The 12616-nt window shown below is 44.2% G+C and overlaps 1 protein-coding gene across 2 annotated transcripts in view; it reads left to right on the top strand.

The window, feature by feature from the left end:
* The first annotated feature begins 226 nt into the window (after positions 1-226).
* Positions 227-12616, top strand: part of VAMP4 (vesicle associated membrane protein 4) — a 24067-nt gene continuing 11677 nt past the window's right edge. Inside the window, exons 1-4 of one of the 2 annotated variants that reach the window (XM_006037756.3) lie at positions 232-435; positions 820-949; positions 7913-7959; positions 8425-8475. In XM_006037756.3, the coding sequence (XP_006037818.1) occupies positions 884-949; positions 7913-7959; positions 8425-8475 (164 nt within the window). In that variant the 5' untranslated portion in view covers positions 232-435; positions 820-883. Of the gene's footprint in view, positions 436-819; positions 950-7912; positions 7960-8424; positions 8476-12616 lie in introns of both variants that reach the window. The other variant, XM_025194180.1, reaches the window with a different exon arrangement.

Here is a 12616-nt window from a genome sequence, read left to right as displayed (position 1 = left end):
GTGGGGCACCACGTGACCCCGAGGACCTCCCCTGCGGCTCCCCTCCCTCCCAGCACTTGGTCCTGGTCATCCCCAGGCCTGGGGGCCGAGGCCGGGGCCGACCTTCGTCTCTGTCCCTTGAGCGGGGCGCGGGGTCGGGGGTTGGTTCCCCAGGGGCCAGAGTCGGCAGTGCCGGGCGAGGCAGGGCTGCAGCTGTCCCCCAGCAGGGTGGGAAAGACCTTCAGCCCCATCAGTGTGGGCCAGGCCATGGACATCAACCAGCCCTTGCTCCCGCAACCCCCTCTTCACACCTTAGTGACACTTCCTGCTCCTCCTCTCTCTTTTCCTCCGATTTTAGTTTCCCTTTGCTATACCCTTTGCTTCTATTCCCCCGACCCCAGTATTGTCACACAGCAGCTCAGCCGTGGGGCTGCACCAGAGATGCCCAAAGACACTGTTAGTACCTCAATGCATTTGCAGTCTGGAACCCCTCTTTGCATCGCCTTCGGGTGGTGGTGGTTAGCTGTGGAGCGCTAAGTGATCCAGCCAAGCATGCGACTCCTCACAGAACGGCCAGAGTTTAGAGCAGCGCTTGAGCATTCCCAGGATTAGGGTTTAAGAAACACGATCAAACTGCCTTTCCCTTTAAGAGGGGCTTGTGGGGCTGTGATGGCGCGACATAACAATGGATGACGTACCGCCTTTTGTTTCGTGGGGATTCTGGTGGTGCTTTCTGGTTGCCTTCCCGCTGTTTTCCCGGGTGCTGGAGAAGGGGTGATAATGATTGCCAATTGCACGTAAAATTAGATATCAAAGACGCACATTTTTCCCCTCTCCTAGGCAGCATATTTCTCCCCACACCTTCTGTACTGGACCATCAAGGGCATCTTTTTGAGTGGAAAACATGCCTCCAAAATTCAAGCGCCACCTCAATGATGACGACGTCACTGGTTCAGTGAAAAGTGAAAGGGTAAGTGCCTGGTGGCCTGTGGTAGCCTTGGCTACATTTGTTAGTGCTTTATTCCTTGCCCTCCTTGTATATTTAACAGCTCTGTGTTCACTGGAGCTGTAGGAGTAGGCTTCACCATGTGGCTTTGTTACTGATGACTTGAATAACTTTGAAACAGTGGGGGTCATGTTTAAAGTGCGCTACACATGAATGAAGTCCATTATTTCACCAGTATTTATTTCTTTATATACTGTCTGTCTCAAAAAAAAAAGACTCAGGGCAGCTTACAGTAAAGCCCAAAATAATTTTGTACAAGCAGACCAAATACTGAATAGTAGGTATGTATGTAACAAAGGTCTAAACCCAAAAAATTGAGAGAGGAGGGTGTGGCATGTGATAAGTAGTCCCAACAGTCGGCTTAAGAGAGATGTTCAGTTTGTTAACTGAAAGGCACTTCTTCTAAAAGCCTGTGATGTCTCATAAAATTCTGTCTGGCTCTACTCTGTTGTAACTCCCAGAATGCATCATTTGATGACTTCACAGCTGCTGACAAACTGCTGTTACAAAGGTTTGGTCTGAGATGTGTGTGTGTATTGATTCCCTTTTTGCAAATAATGTGTTCTAAACGGGCACTGAAAGAGGATTTTAAAACAAGAAACTGAAAGTGGTAACATCTCTTGGAAGCATGGTGAGACTTTCTAATTTGGACGGGCATTTAATAAGTAAAGCTAGGCTGGGATATTGGTTAGAGGGTTTCTGTTGATTCTCTGCTTTCCTTCTAAGGTGCTTTATTCTCTTGTTTGTTCTTCTATTTTATAACTTATTCTGTCCTCTTATTGTAAGCCACTCTGAGCCTTTGTTGGGATGGGCACCTGTAAATTGAATACAGTAAATCAGGGTTGTCCAGCTTCCAAGCAGCAGCAGCATAGGCACAGCTTCCAGTTCCTTGGCCCTGGCATAGCTCCTCACTGCTGAGCCCCAGCATTGGCACAAGCACAGACAAAGCCCAGTAGTTGTGCAAACCAGCTTTGGCCCACAGGCTGGATGTTGTCCTGAGTTAGAGCAAAAGGAAAGACACTAACGGCACTAGATCTTTCTCTGAGAATAATTTCCTATAAATGTTCTGAGTGTTGTTGCTCATTCCAAGTTCCAGCCCGGTGTATTCTTGTATATGAAGGACTCGTAGTACTTGTTGCACCATGAGGGAGGTAAAATATTGGCCACAGGTGAAGAATGCACCTTGTGCAATTTGTTGAAACAAACATGTTTGTTTTCCTGTACATCTTGGTCCTCAAAGCTAGAACAGAAATCTGAGGGAAACAGATAGTACACTTTATTTATTTATTTCAAGGCTGTTCATTGCCAAAAGAGCACTTGGCCAGTTTTTGTCTTCAGCCTCAAGACTATTTCATGTTTCCATGGAGTCCTGTTGTAGCTGTAGTGTGATACTGCAGCTATAGTCATAACTGCATGGTTGTAGAATATAAAAATGAATGACATGACATTATTTTTAGATGCGTTGTATACTCCCTTTTAGCTTGGTGGGTATGGCTGGTCTATACAGTTTGATAAAGTGACTTGATTAATTATTTATTTATTTTGTCAGAAGGTCACCAATAAATGCTACACATTTTGGTGGAAAAAAGAGATGTTCTGGCCTTTATTTGTATGAAACAACTGTATGAATAGATTGGTTATATATGTAACAACCTGCCTGAGCTTAGGTGGTTAAGATGCACCAATTCTAGTAGACACTGGTTATAGTGTTATGATTGGCATGATGTCTATACTTTTCCCTCCCTTGGCTGAATGACCAGGTACCCCTTTGACTTCGTCTCTCTGGAGCCATAGTGGAATGCTTTAACCACCTTCTACCCTGTGCCTTTTAACTACATAGACCAGTGGTGTATAATTCTGGATGGGCCAGTGGTTGAGCACCCCCAGGTAGACTGTCACGTGTAGCACTTTTTTCTGAGGAAGCTGGAAAATAGCTTAATAATTGAGTATTGTATCTGATACTTGAATGTGCAGGGCACTGCTACATAGTTGTTCTGCATAACACTAGACAGGTTCAGGGTAGTATACAGCATGATATTCTATTCTGTTTCTCTTGCATATTGCCCCATGTAACCTGTTTGTAATTTGCATGCACACTTTTTTTTTTTTTATATTGGATATTTGCACTATAAATGAATGTTGCACTTACTGTGAGGTGGCAAAACAGAACTATTGGTAGATAGTACAGGCAAATTACTGTAATGTCTCGCCTATAATGGCCTAATAGCACAAACTTAAGCTGAGAGGGATCTGATATATTTCTGTTAATTAAAATGTGTATGATTTTTACATGCTTTGTTCAATTGATCTGATCTTTAAAAACTGACATATTAACAAATAAGTCTGTTTTAGGTACATCTGATTTGTGTATGAGATTTCTCTCAGCTTAAGAGTTTGTGCTATTAGGCCATTATAGGTGAGACACTAGGTCACCACTTACCATTCTGTGATAATGCAGCATACTGTGGTCTTCTATTTGAAACCCCTTGTAGGTGAAACTTGTACTGCCGAAAAGCTGTCTAAACCAGGGATGCTCAGCCTCTGGCATGTAGGCCAAATGTGGCCTGCAGAGCCTTGGAATCTGGCCTGCAGGCTCCCCATGGATTAGGAAATTTGGCAGTGGGGAAGCTGCCAAGTTAATACTGTTACCCCTCTTCACTGCCAAAATCCCAGGCAGTGGGTCAGAGCTGGGCCACAACCCTGTCCCTGCATGGGCGGATCAGGATCAGGCTATACCCCTTTCCCTCCATGTGTCTGGGTTGGGGCCCCCTTTTCCTCCTGCAGGGCTGGACCATGCCCCTGTAGGCTGGACCACACCATCTTCCCCTCCTACCCTTGTGGGGCCAGACCATGTTCCTTTCCCTCCGTCCAGCTAGGCTGGGGCCTGGCCTTGCCTTCTTCATGCAGGGTTGGGCTACACCCCTTCCCCTGCACAGCTAGATTGAGCCAGGCTGGTCCTCCCACCTCCCTCTATGCAGCCATATGGGACCCGTAACACCTACCTGGGTGCTGGATTGGATCTACCAGGCAGAGCTGGCCCTTGGGGATTGGGTACTGCCCATCTGGCCTACCGGCCAAAAAAGTTCAACACCGCTGGTCTAAATAATTCATAAAAAGAGAGGGAGAGAGAGTGTGTGTGTGTGTGTGTGTGTGTGATGTCAATGGGGATTTGCTATCTGTAGGTAAAGCCTCTGTGTTGAACTTGTAAATGTGTGTGCTGAATTAGTTTAAATTACTATTTCAGGCTAAGTGGATTTAAACATAATATATCCAGTCAAATTATGTTTAAACCAAATTTGGTAGCCAAACTGTCGTCTAAAACAATGCTTAGCTCAGCTCGTAAGCAGTGGCTTAGCTGCCAGTGAGTTGATAGGCTCTCTGGTTGCAAGGAACAATGCTGTTGTACCTGCAAGGAGACCATGAAAGCCCACCTCTAGACTAGAGTGCAACTTTTTATATTCTGTTTAAATTGATTCAGCAATAATGAATTAAGTGGTAGTGAAGGTGGATTTCCAGGTGAGGTTATGATAGTTGCAGATGGCAATCCAAAACAGTTTCCAAGGAAAAGGCCATCTGTAATAGGACTGTGTGAAGCTTTGATAACCAATTAGATTTGGAGGAGATTTGGCAGCTGAATCTCTGAATCAGAATCGAATCAGGAGACCAATTAAAACATCTGAATTGAATCAGAAGCCTCCAAATTGATTTGGAAAAGATTCAGCGCTGATTTTGAGATTTGGCCATAGACTGAACAAGCAGCAGTCAGTTCTCAAGGATGCTGAACACGGGTGCCTCCAGCTGGTAAGCCTGTTGTGGTGGGCATGGAGAGGGGCAGGGCAGATCAATGCCCCCACAGTGAGGCAAGGATTGGGGTTGGGACTGGGACAAGCTGCCTGGGGGGGAGGGGCGGGGCATGCTGGACTTGGGGACGGGGCTCCTGCCAATGCGCACTACCATGCACCACAGGTTCAGGAGGGCATGGGAGCGGGTGTGTGCCCCTGGATCTGCACAAGGTGGACTGGGCCGGTCTGCACTCCGGTAGGCTAGCCCCAGCCGCCTGCTGTTGGGCTGTGCTCTGTGGGGCAGGTGGAGCCAGGATGGTGCTCTGTCTGCCCCCCAGAGCCCAGTGGAGTGTGGGCTATTGGGGGGGGCTGCAGTCACCCTAAAATTCCCCATAGCCCCTACCACCAGCCCTGCTCCGATCTGTGCGGGCCGGGAGCGATCCGGGGCCCTTTTTTTGCGCCGCAGGCTGTGGCCAGCAGCCCGGACACGCTGAGTCGGAGAAAGAAGGTGACACGCTAGAATTAGGCACAGACGCTTAGTGGTTGATTCAAGATTGTTTACTTACACCGTAGATGGTCGCGGTGTAGGCTGGAAAGCTTCCCAGGTAAAGCTCCGCTTAAATCCCCGTTTGAGAACTCGGACAAAACTCTCACTCTCATGGAGTTGTCAAGGCTCTGTGGATCCTTGTTTGCGCGCAGGGAAGAGGGATACGTCGAGGATTGAGCTCGGCGACGGGGAGAGGCGAGAGGCTGATCAGACCCCTGTTGCCTTCTTGATATTCACGCTGGGTCCAATAGGCTCCGCAGCGCTTAGAGATCTTCACGAGACGTGAAGTCTCCTCCTCCTGATGTTCGTGGAGTCCTCCAACTTGGGCGGAAACCACTCAAGCCTCTTATACGGCCAGCAAGCCAATCGCTAGCCGCCACGTGGGAATAATTTAGAAACGACCAATAGTGGGGCACGAATTTAAATACAAATGGCGGGAACTCCTTGCAATGGGCATTTCTGTGCTGCAAAGAAGAAATGCACCCTGCAAAGAAAGCTTCAAACGGCGGGAAAATAATTCAGTGGTGCCAAAGCACACCCAAAAACAAAATCACACCTTTGGGTTGTGACATGATCCAGGTGCATGCCCCCGCCTCCATGCCCTGCCGCTGCTTGCCCAGCCAGGGCGAAGCTACTGCTTGTCCGGGAGGTGCAGGGAGGCTGGGTGAGCAGTGGGAGGGCACCCGCTCCCAGTGCCTTTCTCCACCCATTCGGAGCACAGCCCGTCTCAGCCTGCCCCACGCAGATACGGGGGCACACACCTGCTTCCATGCCTTCCTGGACCAGCAGCGTGTGACGGCGCACAGTGGTGGGAGCCCCCCTCCCCGAGGCCCAATCCCTCCCTTGCTGTGGGGGTGTTGATCTGCGCCACCCCTCCCCCCCCACATTCCTTCCCTCCCCACTCCACCCACTACAACAGACTTGCCAGCTAGAGGCAGGCGTGGCCCGAGTCCCTGGGCAGCGTCCTCGAGGACTGCTGCCTGTTTAGTCTATGGCCGAATCTTTGGATCTGAATTGGCCGAATCAAATCGGGACAGTGATTCGAATCACTGAATTGGATCGCTGTCCCTCTGAGTTGCCCAGGTCCAAATCCGAATCGAATACTTGCTGCTTCGCACAGGCCTAATATCTAAGCATCGTGAGAATGGGGTTGGATTTGTTGGTTCTGGGGCTCCTAAACTATTCACCTTTCCCTTCTTGACCTTTTTTAAACCCCCCGAAAAAGGATTGTGGTGGACATGAGCAGTTGGACTATCTGTTACGGAGATAAAACATGAAAACAGACGCACAAAAAGATACATATGTGTTTTTATTATTTATGTAACATAACTTACCCAACTTCATGTAAAGCTGCTTTAAATACAAGATAGTCATGAAAAATTAGTCCAAGTGACCAATCTACTCAATCTGGTGGGCATGATAAAATCTCGTAACAATTTACTTGTCTCAAACTTTCTTTTACAGAACAGATTTTTGTAAGATTGAATTGGACTCAATCTTAGAATCATTCACTCATGTAACAGAGTTAACAAAAGCTGAGGTGAAAATGTCTTAATAAAGAGAGCGTATTGGGATAATTGTATAACGATCGAGAGTAGCAGTTATAAAAGTTCCCCTAATAACAGCAGCAATGTACCCCCTAAGGCTTATATTCACTACACAACAGGTGGAAATCCTTGATGCTAAATTCAGTTCCACTTTACTTTGAGCATCTTTGGAGCAGTCACAGTAGGGGATATGGTAGGAAATAGTTATGCAATGCAAAGCAAACTGGGTATAAGATCATATCATCTTTATCCTAATTTGAAAATTGGAAAGGTGCACCCCTTCTGTTTTCAACTAACCTGACTCACTCTACAGATGTGGGGTGAATCTATTACATTTAATCTTCATTCACCATCCTTTATATCATCAGGTGACAGAAAAACTGCATTGTCTTCTGAGAAAGTAATAATGTGTTCTTCCATGTAGAGAAGGTAAACCTAATTACAAGAGATGTTTTCTGTGAGGAACTTTGGTGTTGGCTGACTGTGATACTTTACGAATGGAGCCTTAGAATTGACTTGGATTGAATCTCTATGTCAGCATTTTCATAGTGGTGTGTGCATGCGCGTGTGCATGTGTGAGTGTGTATAATGAGTCTTACTGGGCATTGTGCAGTATGTTTATAGACCACCTGGTTTCTGCGTTGCAAGATATCAGAAAGATGTTCTCAAAGTGAATGAGAGAACTGAAGTTGATGCAAACCTTCCCTGGAATTGATAGAAACTTGCTGTAAATTGGTTTCATTTTCACTGTTACAAGTAGCAACAAGAACTGACTCAGTGGCTTAGTTGCAATGCCTGATATTGCTGTGCATTTTGTAGAACTAGCACATGTTTTCCTTACTTTTTAAGGGTACAGAAACATTCAGCTCAGCTCCTAGAAAGTGGGACTAGAAATAATACCCCTTCCGGTCATTTAAAAAAAAAATCTCCAAAAGGAATTATACAGAGTCCCTGGTCAGAAGGATGGAGATTATATTGCAGGGTCTTGACGTGTGCATACAGTACTCTGGCTGCTTATTGACTGAAGTTGTTTGCTTTTCTGTCTTCACAGAGAAACCTTTTAGAAGAAGATTCTGATGAAGAGGAGGACTTCTTCTTGTGAGTATCTGTAAGGTCCATGTGTGGGTACTATAGTTAGCGTGGGAGTGTACTGCTAATTGTCCTGGTCAGAACAGAACTGGGAAAACTGAAAAGATAAGGCAACACAAACTTACTAATAGTGGGGAATTGATTGGGGATTTAACTTTGCCATCTGTTTTAGATTTGCTTGAAATCATTGATATAGCACAATTTACATCAGGGAAGGTGTTAGCAACAAATATAAATTAAGGTTAAGCTAACATTAGCTGCTTAAGATTAGGCCTCCATATGTTAAAGGTGGAAGAATCCTACTAGTAGTTTCAGGGCCAACACCTTGCTGATACAGGACCACTTTTTGTCATGTTTACTATGTCTTGTCTGATTTTTAAGTGACAACTTTGAACTCTGTGGAAGGCCTAACCATTTGGCACTCAGATATTTCTGTGCATTTTTGTCCATTATTACTGTCTCTTGTTCCTGCAGGAGAGGACCTTCTGGACCAAAATTTGGACCTAGGAATGACAAAATCAGGCAGTAAGTTCTCCAGAGGTTCTGATTTATAGTGCAGATGTCAGTTTGTTTATGCATTACTTTAATGTTTTGCTACATTCTTGCTGACACGCTTCTGATTAGCTCTAAATATGAACATCATTCACTCTTAATCTTTTGTGACCAGTATTTCTTACTCCATCTCTCTTCAAGCAGGTGAAGTTTCACCTTCTGAGTTATCAAAGAGTTAATCGTGCATTAGTAGGCTTTAACAAATTGGTGTGCCATCTAAAGGACTATTGAAAGCTGCTGCTATGTTATATTACATCTACAGTATTTCATAGACAGATTTCATATACGTTAGGGCTGGAAAGGACCTTGGAAAATCATTGGGTTCAGCCCCCTGCCCTGGGGGCAGGATGTCAGCTAGGGTCAAAGGATCCTAGCAAGATAGGCATCCAAATGTTTCTTGAAAATGTCCAGAGTAGGTGCTTGCACCACCTCTGGAGGGGGTCTATTCCAGGCTCTGGGAACACAGATGGTAAAGAAGTTTTTCCTTATGTCCAGCCTAAAACAGTCTTCCAGGAGTTTGTGACTGTTAGATCTTGTCTTCCCTTGGGGAATGCCTGTTCACCAGAGCACCCCCAGTTCCTGGTGCACACCCCTTATATACTTATAGGCTGCCACTAAGTCATCCCTGAGCCTATGCTTCTCTAGGCTGAAGAGTCCCATGGCTCTCAGCCTCTCTCTTCATAAGGCCTCTTCATTTACTATTCCATTACAAAATTTGATATGAGCGTTAATAGTAACATCGTAAAATTGAGACCCTGTTGTGCCTGTATGCCATATTTATCGTCATCTTCCTCTTTCTTGTCCTGGTTTTTACCTCATCCTTTCCCCTCCCTGCTTTGGTGTTTCAAATAACCTTATATTGTAGATTTCTCTTTGCACCTGGTGGTCCCCTGGACTTTAGTTCATCATATGGGGAATAGATCTCTGTGACCTTCTGGAGGCAAGGAATGACTTACTAAGCTCAAGCAGCTGAACAAACAGGAAACAATTAGAGTTGAGATTATAACCATTAGTTAGAAAGAACGAAGGGAAGGAGACTAGCAGCACTAGATCTTTCTCTGAGAATAATCTCCTGTGAATGTTTTGGGTGTTGCTGCTTGCTCCAAGTTCCAGCTTGGTCTGTTCCAGCATATGAAGGACTCATAGTACTTGTTGCACCATGAGGGAGAGGAAAGGTTGGTCACAGGTGAAGAATACATCTTATCCTGTTTATTGAAACATTTGTTTTCCTGTACATCGCTCTTGAGAGCTAGAATAGAAATTTGAGGGGAACTTAGGTGACACTGCATATAACAAATCATTTAGCTTGTGGCTTCAGTCTCAGTTCTTTTTTGTAGGTGAGAGAAAGCCAGTGCCTGTCAGATCTTTCAGTAGTCATCCCAGTATGGTTGAAAGCACAGACCCTCCAGTCAAACTCCATCCATAAGTTTTTGAGGTGATGAGGTTCAACCCATGAGCTGTAAAAACAAACACTGAGGGAATCTCCTTTGAGCATTTGTAATTCCTTTCTTCCGCAAGCTCTTAGAAATCAGCAGAAAGGTGAGAGTGCATTCTGCTGTGCTAACCACTTCAGACTAGCCAGTTAGCATTGAAGAAATAAAGAGGCTTGGCCTGTTTCAGTGTCTTGCTTTCTGTTATTATCATCTGAACAGCCATGTATTTTTAACATGGATGGAAGAAAATTTAAATCATTGCAACAAGCTAAATTTACAAAGTGCAGTAACTGACATGTTATCACTTTGTCTAATGCAGTTCCTTATTCTTAAATTTAAGAAAATGACTTGTTCTTTTTCATGAGAAAAGCCCTCACCTATGGAGAGGGTTAACACTTGTTTCTCTGCCGGACATAATTGGATAGAGAAAAAGAGTGGTAGAAGAGTATTTAGAAAGTTGTCAGCAGCTTTGAATATGATGGCAAAGTGTATGGGAGGTATTAGTGAAGGTTCAGTGAGAGTTGTATCATCAGAGTTGTCAGAATGGAGACTTTAGGTGCAGCATATATGTTCAAGGCTTCCCTCCAGTTGTGAGTGGTGGGGGCATTCATTTTTTTTGTGTAGATACCTCTTAACTAGAAGTGCCCAGGGTACATGAGATGCTTAATCTGGGTGGAATTTAAAGACGTGCCATAGGATTTACAGGCAAAAGTCTCATAGAAAGTCAATGAAACACATGAGCCTAAATCCTTTTCCATGGTTTTGAAAGTCTCCAATCTGCTGCATTTATTTTCATTGCAATTATAAATATTGTATTGTAAATGAGATTGTTTCACCTTTCAAAATACCTCAGTAAGATTAATTCTTACAGTGGGACAAAAGGTTATATTTATTCGTTTTCTTTGATTCAAGTAAAATAGCATGGGTATTTGGGAGATATTTATATACGCTAAGCCCCTTTTAGGCAGTTTTCTGTTTCTCCCTAAAGGCTTTCAACATAAACTGAGTGCAGGTTAACAGAAGATCCTCTCCTTAAATATGCTAATAAGTGAGGCCTGGTCGATTCTTCAGCACTGGAGTTTGTTGCTGCATCAATTCATTGCTACTGAATTATGTTCTAGATTCTCAGCTTTTGTGTTAACACTGTTGGTTCTAACCTTCATGTTTATGAAACCATCCTAAATAATATGATCTGACTTTAAGTCAGAGCAGTGCTGATTTCATGAATCTGCAGAGAGCCTGAAACAATTACTCTTAGGCTGCATCTGTACAAAGAATATTAGCACACTCATCATGGTAATAAAATACCTTCAACATTTAGTCACTAGTGTACACAAAACTCAAACACTTATCAGTGCCTGATAAAAACTTTGCTCACAGCCAGTTTCTGTTAAAATACCTTAGTCTTTCCTCTTAGTGCTCTGCAACTGCACCATTGCTGTAGTGTGGTTATTAAACTTTGTAGGGTTGTCAGGCCTAGAAGAGATTCAGATATCTTCCTTTGTTGCAGTAGCACTGATGCAGAAACCTAAGAATGACAACTCAAAGATCATTGTTAATTGTTTTGCTGCTTATCATTTTAGTGAGAAGTAACCATCAAATGTACTTCTCTTACAACCCTGATAAGCAACTGCATCGCCCTTGGATGTTTGGAAGATTCCAAGTACCTCTCATCTCATTTGTACAAACCTCTAGATTCCTGTCACCACAGCAATTTTTGCAATGTGGTTCTTTGTTTAAAAAAGGCCAAAGGTCCTCCCAAACCTTGTGGATCATATGGTTACCATGGTTAAGGCACACCAGTTTCTGCAGCAGATCTCACACACAGAAATGTGAGAAGTGTCATGTCTGGTTGCCTTTGACTTTCTAGTCTGGATGACCAGGTGCCTGTCTGCATTTGGGTTCACAGGGGTAGCTGTCAGCACAAGTCCACAGCAAGATTTGAATTCATGCTTCCAGATCCATAGCAAGGCACCTTGAAGTACCCTGCCACAGCACCCCACAAAGTATATGGGACCTCATTAATGTCCATGCATATACCATTTGATAAAGAGTGGGAGAAGTGCATCTCATGCTGCCTGCTAAAAATTTTGGACTATTCCAACATCTGGTGGCTTGTATAACAGGTCACATGGGAAGAGGCCAGTGTTCTCGCCCATTGTTTCTGCCTTTTGAAGAATAGGCTGTTGTTCTTAGTCTGGTAGTATGACTTGTCTGTTACTTTTGTCAAATAATAATCCTACGAAGGGAAGGCAAGTTCCTTTGCTTCAGAACCAGCCAGGACATTAAAGCAGATATTAAATCATACCAAGATTCCAGTGACCTCATTATTGCTGTCCTGATTAAAACCAGCATGTTTACAGTCATTAATGTAACCTGGAGCCACAAGAGATGTGTCTTATGTTTTTGTTTTACTCCATTTCCTGGTTGGACATTCAGTTTTTTCCTACTTGGAAACCTGGCAGGGTACAGACCCATGAGTAAAATATTTAAGAAGCCAATAGCTTGCTACTAGTAAATACATTTCTTCCTAGAATCTGTTCCCTGGCCAAGTAAAACCAAAAAAAAATTAATATTGCTTGAATTTCCAACATCAAGCACATAGAACTAGTTGCAAATAATGAATTTGTTCAGAAATTGCCTAGTTAGACCTTTGACTCATGCTGGAACCCATCTCCCAG

The sequence above is a fragment of the Alligator sinensis genome, unplaced genomic scaffold (assembly GCF_000455745.1).
Source record: "Alligator sinensis unplaced genomic scaffold, ASM45574v1 scaffold1040_1, whole genome shotgun sequence".
NCBI classification, from domain to species: Eukaryota; Metazoa; Chordata; order Crocodylia; family Alligatoridae; genus Alligator; species Alligator sinensis.
This window is presented reverse-complemented; position numbering and strand designations above follow the sequence as displayed.